Source organism: Culicoides brevitarsis, chromosome 1, assembly GCF_036172545.1.
Source record: "Culicoides brevitarsis isolate CSIRO-B50_1 chromosome 1, AGI_CSIRO_Cbre_v1, whole genome shotgun sequence".
NCBI lineage: Eukaryota > Metazoa > Arthropoda > Insecta > Diptera > Ceratopogonidae > Culicoides > Culicoides brevitarsis.
This window is the reverse complement of record NC_087085.1, coordinates 29968658-29987169: the sequence shown is the minus strand read 5'-3', so window position 1 is coordinate 29987169 and position 18512 is coordinate 29968658. Positions and strand designations below refer to the sequence as shown.

Here is an 18512-nt window from a genome sequence, read left to right as displayed (position 1 = left end):
CCAATATTTATTTTATTTAATTTTTTTCTTAGCAATTTACTGACAAAATTTGGCAAAAATATTTTTTTCTTTTTTTTTTCTCACGTGAAAAATGGCAATTTTCCAGTGTGGATGTGAAAGCACAAAAGACAAACCAAAACTGAGTAAAAATATTTCGTTGCATGCGTATTTAAGAGTAAATCCTTGCGTGTACGTTCACACAAACGCGTACAGAGTCGTCGTCGTTTGGCGTTCGTTGATGGCAAGGGAGGCTGTTTTAACGAAAAGTACCGAAACGGAGCTAATTTTCCGTTCGTTGGGCGACGTATGAATGGCAACGACGGCGGTTTTTTAGCTGATTTGAGGCAAATAATAGTAAAAAAACGACAAATAAAGGTAGAAAATTGTGCGAGAGAAAATTTTTGAGAGAAAGAGAGAAAATTGAGAGAGAATTTTTTTTGGTGAGGAAAAGCAAGAAAACAATAATAAAAGCACGTTGCTTTAGTAACATCGCGGTGAAGAAGTTTTGGTTTGTTTGTCTTAGGAATTCGTGTGAGAGGAAGTGACTGGTGTTTTATTGATTTGAAACGAAATTTGCATTATTTAGGAATTTTTCATTAATGAGTGAGGAAAGTCAAGAGGAAAAATCAAAATGAGGAATATTAAACACGCATGATATTAATTTAAAAATATAAAAAAAATAAGAAATATCAGGCTGTTTCAATTTTTTTGTCCTTTGAGTTTGAAAATTTAAAAACATAAGAAATTACTTCATTTTTATTTTTTGAAAAGAACAATATTTTAGTTCTAATTTTTTTGGTTAATTTTTAATTTAAAGTTTCAATTTAATTTAATTATTTAAAATTAAATAAGGCCGCTCCCAATTACTTTTTTTATTATATATTATATTTTTTATTATTATATTATTTACTAAATATTAGATTTACTAATTTAAAATTGAATTCTGAATTTAAAATTTAAGTAAAAAAAATTATATAGAATAAGGCCGCTCCAAATGAAAATCAAAAATAAAGTCCAAAATTTTTGAAAATAAAATGGGGGGGGGGGGGGCAAAATAAAAAAAAAGTTTTAAATACTTATTTTCATAAAAAATGACAAAATTTTAACAATTTTTGAGGTCAAATAATATTTTTGATGTTTTTTTTTACTGTTTTTTGAATATTTCTGATTTATTTAAATATTACAATTTTTAAAGAAAAAAATTACATAAAAAAAACTTCAAATATTCAGGTGTTTTAATCGGCAGTTTAGGGGGGGGGGGGGTTTAAGATTTTGACGAAGGGGGGTAAACAAAAATTATCGTAAAAATATGCCTATTCACGATTTAAAAATTTTTCGTTTTGAATTATTTAAAATAATTTAAAAAATTTTCATTAATTTGAGTTTTTTTTTTAATTTTTCACGAGCTTTATTTGAAATTTGAACTGGTACTGAAAATTTCCTTTTCTGTCCTATTTTCGCCGACGCCTTTAATGAATGACGCCTCAGTAATTTTATGAAAAATATTTGTACAGTAGAAAACTCAAGTTCAAAAATGATTTTCATAACAAAAATTAGTTGAATTGAAAATTTTTTTAAAAATTTTTTGAAAACTTCTTAAAAAATTACGAAAATAGACCGAAAAACGGTAATTTTTGATGAAATTTTAAACTTTTTTTTTTATTCTGCCCCATTGGATTTTCAACTTTTATAATGGGGCATCGGACTTTATTTTTTATTTTCATTTGGAGTGGCCTAAAAATTTCATCATTTAATTTATTTTTTTTATAAATCATTAAACTTATAAGAAAATTATTTTATTTTTTTATAATTTTTATTTCCATTTTTTTAAATAATTTTTAAAATATTTAATAAATTTTAATTATTTTTAAGTACGAATAATAAAATATTTTTAATTTATTATTTCATATAATTTTATTTCTTATTGTGGAGCAGCCTTATTTAAAAAAAAATGATTTAAAATTTAGATTCGGGAAAATTAGCATTGAAGGTAATGAATGAGGCAGAAAATGAGAGAAGCAGAAAATGATGAAAAAACCAATTTATGTGAGTAAATGAACTTCCTTCTTTTATTGAAAAAAAAAATGTTTTCCTGATCGTCAGAAAAATTTGTTTTTTTTTTTTGGAATCGTTAGAAAATATTATTAAACAAATTGAAGTACGTTAGAGTTATAATGTAATCCTTATTCATGAAAAACATAAGAGCTTTTTAATAGTTCATCAATATTGGCAAATGAAGCAAAACCGGGAGATGTAGAAACTTTTTGAAATTCTTTCAAAATTTTGATCATATTTTGAGGCGAATATTCGTCAATTTTTGAAGATAAGTGTCCTAATAAATTTACTTGTAAAAATGAGTGAATTCGTGAATACATTGGATATTTCCCTTTAGCTGCTTGACAGTTCAAAACAGAGTGATACTGCTTGCAAACCCAGCATTTATCGAGCGATATCTTCTCAATTAAAGCACACTGAATTTCTGAAGGTAATTGTGAAAAGATACTTTTGATCTTTCTACCGATTCGGTTTTTCGTAAAATTTGTGAAATTTACGTTGATTTTTCCCAATAAAAAGTCCCTTTCTTGTTGCGTCAATAAAGTTGTCTTTGCAATTTCTTCGGCTTCAAGAGAGAGAAAACGGACTGTTTCGGTTGCTGGTTTGATCATCGATTTCGTCACATCTTTGTTGGTTTCAAGATATTTCTCCAAAGCTTTTAAGAGATCATTTTCGTTTGCCGACAAGTCGTCATACTGAAAGAGCCAGTTGATAACCTCAATAGAAAATCGCATAAAATCTTCATTTTTGATAATTTTGTCGGTATTGGCACAAAAACATTTTACTACAAAGGTCATTAGTTTGTAATCTTGGCATTTCCATGAAATTTTGGCGAGTGACGATATTTCTAAAATCTTTTTTTGTAAACAGTAATCTTGAATCGCATTTCGCAAAAGCTCAAGAACGCGCTCTATTTGATAAAAATGAGCAGCTGCGTAGATATCGATTGCTTCATCCAAAGTTTCAAACGTTACTTCACTCAGGTAAATCGCCCGGATGAGTTTATCAAATAAAATCCAGTCAAATGAGGTGATAAGAATCGGTTTGTTTCCATCCCATTCTGCTTTGAAGTTGGTCTCAAAGTACTTTGAAGCGACGGAAAGAACGATTTTGTGTCCATGGATAACTTTTTCAGTCACAATTCCCTCTGCTGTGGTGATTTTGAAGACAAAGGAACAATCTGTGTTCTCTCCTTTTTGTTGCTTTACGAAAAGTTGCTGATCGAGTGTCAAATATTCCATTTTTGCTGATTTCTACTTGATGATTGATTCTGGAATTCACAAAAAAAAAACAAATAATTGTAACCTGAGACACTTACAAATACGACGCAGAAACTCACATCTCAATTTGTGTCAAAATTTTATCAAAAAGCTTCACTGTTTGACTTTTAATCACTTTCTTGTCACGTAATCTATACGAATTTTGCTGAAAATTGACGGAATTTAGTTGATTTCTCAATAAAAATTAGGAAAATATTTTTTACTAATTTCGCAAGCGACTAGTTTCTACAACACATTTGACTCAAATGATTTTTCGAGTCTCGTACTCTAATACTTAAAAAAGTTACTCACACGCACAATGGGACAATATATGAATATTTGGATCAAAAATATTTTGAACCAAAAATTTTAAAAGTTGTTCTTTTTCATTTTATTTTATTTGAAAAAATTTGTTCAAGCTGGTGGTCTTGTTTTATTGGAAAAATCAAAATTTCAATAGGAAATTTCATGTTTCTTCAAAAACTGTCACCAAATTCTAAAAAATTTTGATTTTTGAAAAATATAAATTTTAATTTTGACTTAAAACTTTGACCTAGGTAAAAGTAAATTAACATAATTAGTAAAAGCTTTGACTTAAACTCAAGAGTCAATTAAAATTTTGATTTTTATTTAAGCAAAAGCCTTTAGTTATTTTTCGACCGAAAGTATTTTTGACCAGGACCGTTTTTGAAAACTTTTACTTAAAAAACTTTCAAGGCTTAATCTTTGACTTAAGTAAAAGTCAAAAAAATATTTTGTCTTAATAGGCTTTTTACTTAAGCTTAAGCTAAAGACAGGCAAAAAGTCAATTAAATTAGAAATTTTTAAAAATTTTTGCTCAAAATTTTGTAATAAAAAGCAGTTTTTTGAAAAAAAAATTTTAAAAAACATTTTGAATTAGGTAAGTTAAATTGAAATTGACTTTTACTTAAGCCTGACCTTAAAGTTTTTTCGGCCCTGTTTTCGACCCCTGTTTTCGAAAAATATTTTATTTGATTTTTTTTTCATTTTTTTCTGAATTTAGAAACTTTTCTCATTGAATAAATTTAACTTTTAGAAAAAAATATAATTATTTATTAAAAATTTTTATTAAAAATTAATTATTTCTATGAATCTCATAAACAACTGATTTATTAAACACAATCGACTCACCTGAAATTTGCAGTTTCGCGAACAAAGCTAGTCATAGAGGTAACTCATACACACTGTGGGATAATTATTTGACTTTTTTATCTAAATTTTTTCAAAATTTTGGCCGCTCCAATTGTATTTGGACTGTTTGTCCCATGCCCCATTTCAAAAATCGAAAATCCAATGGAGCAAAATAAAAAAAAAGTTGAAAAAGTTATCAAAATTGGAAAATTGGTTTTTTGGTCTTTTTCCATATTTTTTCAACAAATTTTCAAATTTTTTTTATTAAATTTTAATTTTCACGAATTTTAGTATAGAAAAGCAAAATTCAACATAAATTTTCTTCTTTAAAATTTTTTCAAAAAAAAATATTTTTAAAAATATTTGACAGTTATTTTTGTAATTTTTTTTAATTTTTAGCTTGAATTATTCTGATATCAATTTTTAATTATCGCATTTCAATATTTCAGTAACCATAAACCATTGTTTTTTATTTCTTAACGAAAATAAGATTTTTTTTAAATTTCTCTTATTTTTATTTTTTTTTCTTTGAAAAATAACTTAAAAGTACTTACCTAAATATAATTAAAATTTTTAAAATTCAATAAATAAAAAAAATTTAACTTTTCACCAATTTTTGTTTTGAAAATCATATTTTATCATAAATTTTCTTCTCTAAAAATACTTTTCAAAAAATTACTGAATTTATTTTTCAAAAATTATTTTTTATAATTTTTTTTCTTAAATTCTTAATATGAAATATATTTTAAATAAGAAAATCTCATCAAAAATATGATTGAACGCTCATAAATTGTTAATAATTTGTCATTTAATATGAAAAAAGTATTTCAAAACTTTTTTTTATTTTACCCCATTTTACCCAAAAATAAATTATTTTCAAAAATTTTGGACTTTATTTTTGATTTTCATTTGGAGCCTTATTTAACTAATTACATTGTTTTTCAAAGATTTTTTTCTGAATTCTTTTTAACTTAAAAATTTAAAAAAAATATATATTTACTTTGTAGAATCAAGGTTTCTTTTAAGACATTTTACAGAAAATAAATCAAAGGTAAGTAAAAAAAAAATATTTCTGTCTCTTGAAACAGATTAGATAACATAACAGTTCTTCAAAACATCATCGATGTTGGCAAATGCAGCAAAATCTGCGGAAACGGAAAGTTTTTGAAGCTCCTTTAAAATTTTGATCTTTTTTTTAGGCGGATATTCATCAAATTTTGAAGATAAATGTCCAAATATATCTACTTGTAAAAATGAGTAAATTCGTAAATACATTGGATATTTCCTTTTAGCTGCTTGACAGTTAAAAACAGAGTGATACTCCTTGCAAATCCAGCATTTATCGCACGATACTTTGTCAATCAAAGCACTTTGAATTTCTGGTGGCAATTGAGAAAAGAAACTTTTGATTTTTCTACCAATTTTGTTCTTCGATAAATTACAGAAATTCATGTTGATTTTTCCCATCAAGAAATCCTTCTCAGTTTGCGTCAAAAGAGTTGTTTTCGCAATTTCTCCTTCTTCTAGTGCGAGAAAACGAATTGTGTCGATTGCGGACTTGATCATTGATTTCGTCACGTCTTTATTGGTTTCAAGAAAATCCTCCAAAGCTTTTACGAGATCAATTTCATTTGCAGATAAGTCGTCATATTGGAAGAGCCAGTTGATCGCCTCAGTGGAAAATCCCATAAAATCATCATTTTTGATAATTTTGTCAGTATTTGCACAGAAATATTTCGAAACGAAAGGAATTAATTTGTAATCTTGAAATTTCCAAGCAATTGCAACGAGATTTGACACTTCTAATACCTTGTTTTTCAAACACCAATATGGGATAGTATCTCTTAAGAGTTCCTGTACTCGTTCCATTTGATAAAAATGAGTCGCTTCATACATGTTTGTTGCCTCTTCCAAGGTTTCAAACGCTACTTCACTCAGGTAAATCGCTCGGATTAGTTTATCAAACACAATCCAGTCAAACGAAGTAATAAGAATCGGTTTTCCATCCCATTCTGCTTTGAAGTTTGCTTCGAAGTACTTTGATGCAGCTGAAAGAACGACTTTGTGTCCGTGGATCACTTTTTCAGTCACAATTCCCTCTTCTGTGGTGATTTCGAAGACAAAGGAACAATCCGTGTTCTCTCCTTTTTGTTGCTTTTCGAAAAGTTGCTGATCGAGTGTCACGTGCGCCATTTTCTACTGAATCGAATGATTACTCTGCAATTAAAAAACGAACAAAAATAAACAAATTTAACTTGATACGCTTCTCGGTAAACTTACATCTCAAATTGTGTCAATATTTTTATAAATAACTCAGGTTTTTGACTTTTAATCACTTTTTTGTCACGTAAATTATTTGTCACAAAAAATTAAGAAAATATTTGCTATGAATTTCACAAGCGACTTTTTAGTTCAAGACGATCGACTCAAATGAAGAGATAAGCTTCGCAAATGAAGTTAATGGCAACTCATTTAGTAACTCAAACCCAACTCAAATTGTGAAATTGCAAGAAAAAAGAACAACATTGCCTCAAAAATTAATTCCATGAATTCCGTGACGCATTCAAAGTCGATTAATATCGCAAAATAAACTAACGGTATCTTAACGAAACACTTTTCTTATCACTCAGTAGCACCGTTTACAAGCAATTTATTTATTTTTCACGCTAATTCGTCCCAATCTCGAATAAATCGCAAAGTCAATGTTTTTTTTTGTACACAAAACAGTCAAATTCAGCTAAAACTGCTATCAGATTGTCTGAAAAATGTCAATTCCCGTAATTGAAACAACAAATATCGACTTACCGTTTACGTTGCCGCTCCCTGGAGGACTCTCGGTGCCCGACAAGCTCGAAATCGGCGTAAATTTGGAAAATGACTCATTTTTAGCGGTAACATTCAAAGCCGCAGACGATGATTTAATCGATTCTCGAGTGCCTCTAAGCTTATCGCTTTCATTGGAGCGAGCAATTTGCAAAAGTGGCAAAAATAACCAATGGGACCGAGTCGAGTTGACTAAACGATTTGCACTTCCGAATGAATTTCGTCTTGGAATTGTAACTTGCGACACCGGATTTCGCCTGGAAATCAACGGAAATTTTTATTCTTCGTTTTCGCACCAATTTCCGCCTTCAGCAGCGAGAATCTTGGAAATTTCCGTCGAAAAAGGCACGGGAAATGTCAATTTTTTGACTTTACAGAAGGAAATTCGATGGATTTCGGCGAAAATTGGTTCCCAAATTGCTGGAATCGCTCTCGAAGCGGGACATGACGACAAAAATAACGAAATTTACCTGGGAAGAGGCTTGAAAAACAATAATTTGTTGGTTGTGGCGGCGAATTATGCGAAAAACAGGGCAACTGTGGCTTTGGGCGGCAAAGAATGGCCCATTGAGGAATTTGAGGTGCTTCAAAACGACATGTTCTTTGGCTGGAAACGAATTTCAGAAGAAAAATCTCTTCCGACGAGGGCAGTTGAGGCAGGTTTCGACGAAAACGGGAATATTTTGTACGTTGGACGAGTGGCGCATGAAAAAAATTTGCTTCTTGGATCAGTTAACAGCGGAAATTCAGTTCTTTCGGTCCCGTTCAAGGGAAAAGAATTCAAATTTTCCACAAATTACGAAGTTTTAACGATTCTCACGCCAAAAGAAGTCAAAAATATCGAACGAGCGGCAATTCTCAATCAAAAATTACAAGAAATAGACTCTCGTGGTTACATTCCGACCTCAAAACCCTTCAATTGTGCCATTTGTATGGAAGAATGCCAGCGAAGTGATGGCGTCTTACTTCGGGATTGCCTTCACGAGTTCTGCAAAAGCTGTTTGGCGAGTCATATTCAGTACAGCGACGAAGCGGCAGTCAAGTGTCCCTTTCAAGATGACGTCTATCAGTGCGTTTGTTGCCTGCAAGACCGCGAAATACGGGCAATTGTCACGATGGAGCTGTACAAAAAACATTTGGCAAAGTCATTAAGACAGGCGGAGAGTCAAATGGAAAATACCTTTCATTGTTTGGTGGCAAATTGCGAAGGATGGTGCACGTATGACGAGAATGTGGTCATGTTCATTTGTCCCATTTGCCAAGCACGGAATTGTTTGAAGTGTAAGGTAATAATTTTTATTTTATTTATTTTTTTTTTTTAGATTCGAGCGAATTTCAGAAATTTTTAATTTAAAAAAATTTTCATTTTTCTTTTAAAAAAAATTTTTTCGCCAGTAGTATTTGTTTTTTTTTATTTTAAATTGACCCTGAAATTTACAAATTTTTGGCTTTATGAATAAAAAAATTTTAAGGCGAATAAATTTAATATATCCATTTTTTGTCTCCCCCCTCTCGGATTTTGTCGAAAAAATTCAGGGGGGAAAATTAAATATAAAATACAAATATTTTTGACATATTTTGGAATTTTTATATAAAAAAAATCATGAAAAATTACTGTTTATGGTAAAATTATATAAAAAAACTAAAGAAATTTGCTTAATTACGACATTTTCCATTGAAATGTTGAAAAACATTTTTTTGAAAGTCACGTGACCAAAATTATTTTTTTTTTCAAAAATTTTTATTTTGGGAGGTTTTGTTGATTTTTTTTTACTTTTAAGTTCAAATTTTAAAATAATGGGTGCATTCAAGATCACTCATCGATTCCATCATGATTTTTTCTGTGATATTTTTTCGATCATAAATCTGTTTTTTGATGAATATTTTTGACTTTAATGACATATTTTTACGATTTTCGATGTGTCCCGATGAATCGAACAATCCATCTTATTAAACTTGAACGCGTTCGATGAAAAAAATTTTGGAAAAAATCATTGATGTCCATCGATGAGCAATCTTGAATGCACCCAAATATAAACTAAAATTAAATAAATGTTAAAAATCAAAAATTCCCTCTTTCCCCCCCTCGAGAAAATCCTCATGGGACAAAAAATGTAAATATTAAATTTATTCGCCTAAATAATAATTAAAAAAAAATTGATTCAAAAATATCATTTTCTTTCAAAAATTAGAATTTTATTTAAAAAAAAAATATTTTATTGAAATAAAATTTCTAAAAATTTAAAATAAAATTTAATTTTTGTCATTCAAACATAATTTACTAATTTAGGGACAAAAAAATAATATTAATTCAATTTTTAAAAAAAGTACCCTTACAGTATTTTTTGATTTTGGCGCGAATTGATCAATTTCTAGTTATGTGTTATTTTTGAGGTTATGTTTCATTTTTTTTTTATACTTTTTTACTCAAAAACCCAACTTTTTTTAGGTAATTCATGACGGCACATGCAAAGAATACCACGAAAAGCTCAAACGAGACCGTGAATTGCAACAAAAAGCTGAAAACGAGAAACAAACTCAAGCTCAAATGGACGCCATGTTTCAAAATCGAGAGGTTATGGAATGTCATAGATGTGGAGTAAGCAGTAAATTTTTTTAACAGTTTTTACAATAATTTTTTTTTATTTTTTTATGTTTTAAGGCCATAATACAAAAAACGACCGGATGCGATCACGTTATTTGTGCTGTTTGTAAAAGTCATCTAAATTGGGCCTTGAGAGGACAAAGATATTAGCTGAAAATAAGATTAAATTTTTCATTTTTACAGATGAAAATTTTTTTTAAAAGACTAAAATCATCACAAGAATCTCTTTAATTTTACGTTTTTCGTATTTTTTTTTGAAAAATAAGTTTAACCGAAAAAATGTGAAAAAATATAAAAATTAAACAGAAGACACAACCTAAAATTACAATAAGTGTCAGTGAATGAAAATATTTAATTTTTGATATTTAAAATTTTCATTTCGTCAAAATATCAAAAAAAAAAAAAATTAAAAATAATATTTTTTAGAAGAAAATTAACGATAGATTTTACATATTTTAATTTATTATATAATTTTTTCATTTTTTGTAAACCGCTCTGATTTTCTTGAATATATTCAGAAAATATTACAAATGTAAATTATAAAATGGAAAAATTTTTGGAATTTTTTGAAAAAAAAATCATGAAAAATTACAATTTTAATAAATCTTACAAAAAAAACAAAGAATATTTGCTATTAAAATTTAGACGAAAAATTTTTTAAGTCACGATTTAATTTTTTTTATATGTTTATCCTAAAAGATTTTTTTTCAAAATGTATTTCAAAAATTTTTTCAAAACTAATAATAAAGTTTTGAAATACTTTTTCATATAAAATGGCAATTTTCAGACCAGTTTTTGACCAAATTTTTGAAAAAAAAATTTTTGAGATAAAAATTTTTATAAAATAAAGCAAAAATTATTCAAAAAAAAAAAATTAAAAAAAATATGCAAAATCGGGCATTTTTGATGATATTTAATTTTTTTTAATTTCTATCTTTAAAAATTTTAAATTTTTAAATAAATTCAATTAAAATTTTAAAACAATAAAAACTAATTATTAAGAGAATGAAATGTAAAAAAAAATCAAAAAAATTGCATACGAAAAAATAAAAAATATTTATGTATTATTCTTCCCTTTTTTCAAGGGACAAAAAGTGAGAAATAAAATCGTTTTAGTTTAGGTTTTCAGTCTACAAATTAAATTTTATTTTGTAAATCACTTAAAACCATCTAATACAATAATTTTCGTTCAACACATCTCCAATGTTGGCAAATGCTGCAAAATCCGAGTACATAATTGATGCCTTTTGAAATTCTGACAAAATTTTGACGACATTATCCGGACTTTGTATTGCATAATATGCCAACGGTATCAATTTTTTGTAAAATGGATACTTTTTCTGCGCTTTGTCACAATTTGCTACTCCATGATATTTGTCACAAACCCAACATTTGTTCCGCGAAAGCTTATCCATCAGTTCCAGTTGAATTCTTGCTGGCAATTGAGTAAAAAAATCTCGCACTTTTCTGCCATTTCTGCTCTTTGACAAGTAGCAAAGGTCCCGATTGCGTTGCCCGAGCAAAAATTCCTTCTCCGAGTCAGTCAACAACAAAGTTTCCCTGATTTTGTCCTTCGGAAGTGACAAAAATCGCAAAGCTCCGATTGCTGGCTTAAGCAAAGATTTTTTCTCCACTCCATTAACTTCAATGTAATTTTCCAACGCAATCACGAGATTAATTTCCTCGGCAGAGAGATCATCGTGCAAAAATAACGAATTCACCAAATCTGGCGGATACTGCAAAAAATCGTCATTCGCGATGATTTTTTGCGTGTTTGCGATGAAATATTTCGTTGCGAACGCCAATAAAATGTGATCAGGACTGTCAGGAGGTTGCTTTGCCATTTCGAACAAGGCCGATAATGCGACAAGTTTGTTGATCAAATAAATCTTTGGGATCTTTTGGCGCAACAAATCGAGAATTCGCTCAATTTGGTAAAAACGAGCCGCTTCGTAGAGGTTCAAAGCTTCTTCAACGCTCTCAAAAATGACTTCGTTCAGGTAAATTGCACGCATGAGCATTCCAAAGGTCTTGATGTCGAACGACGTTATTTCAATTACGGAATTTCCGTTCCACTCGGACTTGAAATTCGTCTCGAAGTACTTTGAGGCACCGGAAAGAACGAGTTTGTGACCGTGAATGATATTTTTCGAGAATTTTCCATCCTCTGTTTGAACTTTGAAGACAAAAGCGCAATCCGTGAATTCTCCTTTTTGTTGCTTTTCGTAAAGTTGCTGCTCAATAGTTGAACAATCCATTTTTGATGAGTCCATTAAGTTGTGGATAGATAAAAAATTCTGAAATGCGAAAGAAAAATTTTTAGAATAACCTCAATAACTTGATGAGAAAATACAACAAACTTACAAATCAAGGTTTTGTCAAATTTTTCACACAAAAATACAGTTTTCGACTGTAAAACACTTCTTTGTCACAAAATCTTCATAAATTTTACAGAAAATTAAAGAAACTTTGGGGTTTTTTCTTCAAATATTACGAGAAATTTTTTGCAAGCGTCCGTTTTGTTCAAGACGATCGACTCAAATGAATGATTAAAGTGAACGAACGAAGTTAGTGGCAACTCCTTTAGTAACTCAAACTCACAGTGGGACGAAATCGTATTTTTTTAGCCAAATTTTTAGGATTTTTTTTTTGATAAATTTTTTTAGGCCACAAAAACTAAATCAAAAACTGTGTCAAAGCCATTTTTGACAAATCTTGCTCCGAATGGATAAAAATTTGTCAGAGGGCTCTAATTTATCATTTTTATTCATTTTATAACTCAAAACTGCCAAAAAATTGAAACTGAAAAAAAAATTTTTCTTTGACATAGTTTTGTTTTAAAAACTAAATCAAGAGCAAAAAAACTGTGTCAAAAACTGTGTCAAAGCAATTTTTGTCAAATTTTTGCTCCAAATGGATAAATATTTGTCAGAAGGCTCTAATTTATCATTTTTAATCATTTTATAACTCAAAACTGCCAAAAAATTGAAACTGAAAAAAAAATTTTTTAAAAACTTTGACAAAGTTTTGTTTTCAGAAAACTAAATCAAGAGCAAAAAAACTGTGTCAAAAACTGTGTCAAAGCAATTTTTGTCAAATTTTTGCTCCAAATGGATAAATATTTGTCAGAAGGCTCTAATTTATCATTTTTATTCATTTTATAACCCAAAACTGCCAAAAAATTGAAACTGAAAAAAAAATTTTCTTTGACATAGTTTTGTTTTGAAAACTAAATCAAGAGCAAAAAAACTGTGTCAAAAACTGTGTCAAAAACAAATGGATAAATATTTGTCAAAGGCTCTAATTTATCAATTTTTATCAAAACTGCCAAAAAATTTGAAAAAAAAATTTTCTTTGACATAGTTTTGTTTTAAAAACTAAATCAAGAGCAAAAAAACTATGTCAAAAACTGTGTCAAAGCAATTTTTATCAAATCTTGCTCCAAATGGATAAAAATTTGTCAGAAGGCTCTAATTTATCATTTTTATTCATTTTATAACCCAAAACTGCCAAAAAATTGAAACTGAAAAAAAATTTTTTCTTTGACATAGTTTTGTTTTGAAAACTAAATCAAGAGCAAAACTAAATCAAAAACTGTATCAAACCAATTTTTGTCAAATTTTTGCTCCAAATGGATAAAAATTTGTCAGAGGGCTCTAATTTATCATTTTTAATCATTTTATAACTCAAAACTGCCAAAAAATTGAAACAGAAAAAAAATTTTTTCTTTGACATAGTTTTGTTTTGAAAGTGTATGAAATTGCGAGGAGTCATATTTTTTCAAGAAATTTAAAAAATTTTTGAAAGAAATTTAAAAAAAAATTATTGAAGAACGAAATTTGAAGAAAATTCATTTTAAATTTCGTTTTTCAATAAAAAAAATTGAAAATGAATTAAAATTTTAAATTTGAAATTGAAATTGAATAGAAATTGAAAATTAAAAACCTTTTTTTAATTTCTTGAAAAAAGACAAAAAATTTAAATTTTGATGAAATTTTTAATTTTTTTTTATTTTGCCCCATTTAAAAAAAATCTTTTGGGACAAAAACATCGTAAAAAATTTGAACGGCCTAAATAAAATTTTGTATGAAATTTTCGTCTAAAAAATTATTATTTTTTTTATACAAGAAAAAGTTGTATTTTTAATTTATTTAAGAAATTTCACAGAAAAAAATGTTGATTGTAAGCAAAAAAAAAAAAATTAAACTAAAGGCATACTCAAACTATAAATATAAGGATTTTTCCATATTTCATCAACTTTGGCAAACGCAGCAAACTCCTGTGAGGCAGAAAGCTTATGAAACTCTCTCAAAATCCAAAGAATTTGCTTTGCTGAACAGCTAGAAAAATGTTGAGGAAAATTTCTCAAACGACTATAAACCGGAAACGTTGCTTTTACTTCATCGCAATCCACAACATCATGATCGTAAGTTTCACAATACCAACATTTATTGCCGAAAACTTTTTCCGTCAATTCAAATTGAATTTCTGGCGGCAAACGAGAATAAAAAGTTTTCACCTTTCTGCCACGTTCACTCTTCGACAACTTGACGACATTAACGTTCGGTTTTCCCAACAAAAAATCCTTCTCGGCTTGCGTCAACAAAGTTGTTTCTCCGAAATGTGGATCGTCAATTGCGAGAAAGCGAATTTTTTCGATCGCTGGCCTAATCATGCTTGTCGCCATGCCAACGTTTGTCTCGAGATATTTTTCCAGCGCTTTTACGAGATCAGTTTCGTTTGCCGACAAGTCCTCGTACTGGAACAACCAGTTGATCACTTCCGTAGGATAATCCATAAAATCCGCACTTTTGATCAAAATTTGAGTATTTGCACAGAAATATTTCACGACGAACGGCATCAATTTGTAATCTTGATAATTCCAGGCAGTTTTCGCCAAATCTGACAAAAAATGGTGTCGATAGTCCAAATAATTGTAAATTATTTCGTCTCTTAGTAATTCTAGTACGCAATGCATTTGATAAAAATGAGCTGCTTCGTAGATGTTGATTGCTTCCAAAATGCCGTCAAAGGTGATTTCACGCAGATAAATCGCTCGCATGAGTTTATCGAAGATTTCCCAGTCAAAAGTGGTAATTACGATGGGTGACGTGCCATTCCATTCATCTTTGAAATTTGCCTCGAAGTACTTTGATGCCGTTGATAGGATGCTTTTGTGTCCGTAAAGTACTTTTGCAGTCATTTTTCCGTCTTCCGTTCTTATCTTGAAGACAAAAGAACAATCCGTGTTTTCGCCCTTTTGTTGTTTCTCGAAAAGCTGCTGTTCAAGTGTCAGATACTCCATTTTTTCAGATTTCCGTTTGACGTCTGAAATTGAAATTTGAAATTAAAACAAAATAGAAAATACCTAAATCTTAAAAATCGAAAAAATTCAGAAAACTTACATATTGAATTTCATCAATAATTTCACGGAAAAATATTATTTGTCACTTTAAATTACTTTACAATCACGTAATTTATACGAATTTCACATAAAATTGAGGAAGCTTTGATGTTTTCTTACAAAAAATTAAGAAAATTTACGAGAAAAATTACAAGCGTCTGTTTTGTTTATCAAGATCAACTCAAATGAATTTGTGTGCTTTTCGAACAAAGTTAGTGGAACTCATTTTTAAGGCCGATACAATTATCAAAAATTTTGATTTCTTTTTTTTTCATTTTTATTCGGCAAATTTTTTAATATTCATTTTGAGTTCTTCATTCAAATTTAACTAAATTTTTAAAAAACCATTCAAAAAATTTAAAATAAAAAAGTAATTTAATAATTAAAATAAATAATTAAAAAAAAATTGTTAAAAGACATATTTTCATGTAGGAGTTTCTTTTTAAATTTACTAAATTTTTAATAATTTTTTTTTTTTTTTTGAAAAATTTCTCTTAATTTATATTTTTTTTCATATATTTTTAAGTTAGATTACCTAATGAATAAGATCAAAAAATAAAAAAAAATTGATTCAATGAATTTTTTCGCTACAATCGATTTAGTAAAAAAGAAGAGATAAAAAAATAGAAAAAGTAGTCGTCTAAAGAACGACTTACTATACCGCATTCCGATATTACATACCTACTCTTTATTGTAGTCCTCACTTTACAATTTCATAATCCTCATTTCAATTTTCCGAACTTTTTATCAACTACAGACTTTTTCAAGTCAAGTTTTAAGTCAAGTCTTTTTTTTCAAGTCAAGTTTTAATCAATTTTCGATGGATTTCAAAGCTAAAATTGAATAAATATTCATTCTAAAGATGATTTCCATCGAAATCTCCTTGATTTTTGAAAAAATAAAAAATAAACAATTTTCGGGGCACAGCGTTACTGACACACACACACACACAGACGACAAGTCGAATTTAATACCGCATTTTCTCTTCGAAATGCGGTAAAAATAAAATTTGTTTTTAATTTTTTGAAATTTTTAGACGTAAAACATTGATTTCGATTTACGTTTATATTATTTTAAAATTTGAACTTCGAATTAAAGAAAAATCAAACAAATTCTCCCAAAATAAAAATTTTGTGAAAAAATTAATTTTGATCACGTGACCTAAAAAATTTTTCTTCTTCAATAAGAATTTTATTTTGTTATTTTTTTTTGTATTTTTGTACGATTTTATTAAGCCCTAATTTTTCAATCAAAAAATTCCGAAAAAGGTCAAAAATGTTTTCATTTCATATTCAATTTATATTTTTCGAAAAAATCGGAGGAGGAGCCTCAAAATTTGAACATATTAGGAATAAACTTATTTGTTCGATATTTTTCCTTAAAAAAATAGAAAATTATGACTTTCAGTGGCGGATTTACCCTGAGGCTTGAGAAATTTTTTTTTTTTTAAATTCAATGATATGTCAAAAATTTGAAAACTAACCTAAAAATATTTAAAGGTAGGAAGAAAATGGATACATTTTCAATTGTTGTACCAGCCTTATTTGAGTTGATCCGAGTTTAAACAAAATCACTTTTGAAATTTATTTTGAGAGTTTTCTCAATTTTTCTAAAAAAAAACACAAAAATTACCTTAATTTTCTGTGAAAATTCTAAATAAAACGTGTCAAGAAATTAAATGACATCCAAAAACTTAAGATTTCTGTAAAAATATTTACATAATTAGAAAAGTAAGTTTTTAAAGTCCTTACCTCAGGTTAAGTTTGTTTACTTTTTGAGAGTTTTCAATTAATTTCGTTTTAATTTCAGAAAAATGGAACTTTTGACCTTTGAACAGCAACTTTACGAAAAGCAACAAAAAGGCGAATACGCAGATTGTTCCTTCATTTTCAACACAAAAGACGAAGAAAATCCCGAAATTGTAATCCACGGTCACAAAATCATTCTTTCGGCAGCTTCCAAATATTTCGAGACCCATTTCAAAGCTGAATGGGACACAAATTCACCGATTTTGATCACAACCTTCAACCACGACGTTTTCAATAAACTTTTGCGAGCCGTTTACTTACGAAAAATCGACTTTGAAACATTGGACGAAGCTGCGACGATCTATCAAGCTGCCCATTTCTACCAAATGAAACGCGAATTGGATCTCTTGTCGGACGCGATGAAGTCATTTTGCATCGCTGGAAAATTTTTGGCCATTTCTGTGCTCGCCAACACCGCCTGGAAGTACCAAGATTGCAAATTAATTCCGTTTGTGTCCAAATATTTCGCCACAAATGCCCACAAAATCATCGAGGATCCGGATTTTATGCGTTTTCATCCCGACGTCATCAACTGGCTGTACCAACATGACGATTTATCGGTAACGGAATGCGGTTTGGCAAAAGCTCTGCAAAAATATTTGCAAACTAATGAATCAATTTCATCGTCAATGGTCGAATCAGCAATCGGCGCCATAAGATTTTTGACAATGTTGGAGCACGAAATTCAGGAAATCGAATTTTTGACTCCAGCTCACAAGGAATTTCTCAAAGGAGGAAGTCAAACCACTTTGAATTACACGAATTTTTCGCCAAGCACGAATCCTCGGTACGTCAAGTCATTTTTCTCGCTGTTGCCGTCACATCTTCAAATTGAACTCGTTAGAAAAGTTGATAAATTTTATTGTTGGGTTTGTCGGGAGCCGCATGATGTCACCACATGTAGAAAAGCTTGTACACAATATCCGGTGTATGATCGAATTGAGCCCTTGACAAAGGTGAATGACGAATTTCACACGTTTTTCGAGGAATATCCCGCCACTCAGATCATCGAAATTTTGAAAGAACTTGAAAATATGCCATATCGAGCGAGTTCTTTATTGATCTTTAGAGAAGCTACTGATATTTTAGATAATATTTACTACGTTTGATTTTTTTTTTGTAATTTTTTAAGTATTTTTCCAAAAAAAAAAGTATGATTTAATTGCAAAAAATATCAAAGTCACTTCATTTTTTTTAAACTTTTTCCGAAAATTTGTTAAAAGTTGAAATTCAAAAGGGAAAAGAGGTAAAATTTTCCAAAAAAAAAAAATCTTTAAAAAAAATTAATTTAAATCTTGGGTAGGAACGTTGCATGGATTTTGGTATTTAAAAGTAATTTTTTTACTTTTTTCCGAAAATAAGGCCGTTCCAAATTTTTTTCGATGTTTTTGTCCCAAAAGATTTTT

The 18512-nt window shown here is 29.0% G+C and overlaps 6 protein-coding genes across 6 annotated transcripts; 2 read left to right on the top strand and 4 right to left on the bottom strand.

Moving 5' to 3' along the window:
* Nucleotides 1-2047: 2047 nt before the first annotated feature.
* LOC134836849 (uncharacterized) lies at nt 2048-3598 on the bottom strand. The gene is made up of 3 exons (XM_063852101.1): nt 3539-3598; nt 3395-3480; nt 2048-3325 (listed from the first exon to the last, which is right to left on the bottom strand). The coding sequence occupies exon 3, from the start codon at nt 3294-3296 to the stop codon at nt 2184-2186; it is 1113 nt and encodes a 370-aa protein (XP_063708171.1). The 5' UTR covers nt 3297-3325; nt 3395-3480; nt 3539-3598; the 3' UTR covers nt 2048-2183.
* Nucleotides 3599-5359: 1761 nt separating this feature from the next.
* LOC134827315 (uncharacterized) lies at nt 5360-6907 on the bottom strand. The gene is made up of 2 exons (XM_063839913.1): nt 6747-6907; nt 5360-6683 (listed from the first exon to the last, which is right to left on the bottom strand). The coding sequence occupies exon 2, from the start codon at nt 6657-6659 to the stop codon at nt 5556-5558; it is 1104 nt and encodes a 367-aa protein (XP_063695983.1). The 5' UTR covers nt 6660-6683; nt 6747-6907; the 3' UTR covers nt 5360-5555.
* Nucleotides 6908-6999: 92 nt separating this feature from the next.
* Nucleotides 7000-10329, top strand: LOC134827314 (uncharacterized). The gene is made up of 3 exons (XM_063839912.1): nt 7000-8575; nt 9739-9888; nt 9952-10329. Exons 1-3 carry the CDS (start codon nt 7232-7234, stop codon nt 10042-10044), a joined length of 1587 nt encoding a protein of 528 aa, XP_063695982.1. The 5' UTR covers nt 7000-7231; the 3' UTR covers nt 10045-10329.
* Nucleotides 10330-10981: 652 nt separating this feature from the next.
* Nucleotides 10982-12421, bottom strand: LOC134837058 (uncharacterized). The gene is made up of 2 exons (XM_063852370.1): nt 12259-12421; nt 10982-12191 (listed from the first exon to the last, which is right to left on the bottom strand). The coding sequence occupies exon 2, from the start codon at nt 12165-12167 to the stop codon at nt 11055-11057; it is 1113 nt and encodes a 370-aa protein (XP_063708440.1). The 5' UTR covers nt 12168-12191; nt 12259-12421; the 3' UTR covers nt 10982-11054.
* A 1549-nt stretch (nt 12422-13970) lies between these two features.
* Nucleotides 13971-15467, bottom strand: LOC134838165 (uncharacterized). Its single transcript, XM_063853636.1, has 2 exons — nt 15300-15467; nt 13971-15222 (listed from the first exon to the last, which is right to left on the bottom strand). Exon 2 carries the CDS (start codon nt 15197-15199, stop codon nt 14096-14098), a length of 1104 nt encoding a protein of 367 aa, XP_063709706.1. The 5' UTR covers nt 15200-15222; nt 15300-15467; the 3' UTR covers nt 13971-14095.
* Nucleotides 15468-16888: 1421 nt separating this feature from the next.
* LOC134838462 (uncharacterized) lies at nt 16889-18229 on the top strand. The gene is made up of 2 exons (XM_063853995.1): nt 16889-17028; nt 17108-18229. Exon 2 carries the CDS (start codon nt 17112-17114, stop codon nt 18213-18215), a length of 1104 nt encoding a protein of 367 aa, XP_063710065.1. The 5' UTR covers nt 16889-17028; nt 17108-17111; the 3' UTR covers nt 18216-18229.
* The last annotated feature ends 283 nt before the right edge of the window (nt 18230-18512 follow it).

Coding starts and splice junctions, on each gene's coding strand:
- LOC134836849 (XM_063852101.1), bottom strand. CDS start 3,296: ATGGAATATTTGACACTCGATCAGCAACTTTTCGTAAAGCAACAAAAA.
- LOC134827315 (XM_063839913.1), bottom strand. CDS start 6,659: ATGGCGCACGTGACACTCGATCAGCAACTTTTCGAAAAGCAACAAAAA.
- LOC134827314 (XM_063839912.1), top strand. CDS start 7,232: ATGTCAATTCCCGTAATTGAAACAACAAATATCGACTTACCGTTTACG. Junction 8,576..9,738: donor GGAATTGTTTGAAGTGTAAG/GTAATAATTTTT, acceptor AACTTTTTTTAG/GTAATTCATGACGGCACATG. Junction 9,889..9,951: donor TGGAATGTCATAGATGTGGA/GTAAGCAGTAAA, acceptor TTATGTTTTAAG/GCCATAATACAAAAAACGAC.
- LOC134837058 (XM_063852370.1), bottom strand. CDS start 12,167: ATGGACTCATCAAAAATGGATTGTTCAACTATTGAGCAGCAACTTTAC.
- LOC134838165 (XM_063853636.1), bottom strand. CDS start 15,199: ATGGAGTATCTGACACTTGAACAGCAGCTTTTCGAGAAACAACAAAAG.
- LOC134838462 (XM_063853995.1), top strand. CDS start 17,112: ATGGAACTTTTGACCTTTGAACAGCAACTTTACGAAAAGCAACAAAAA.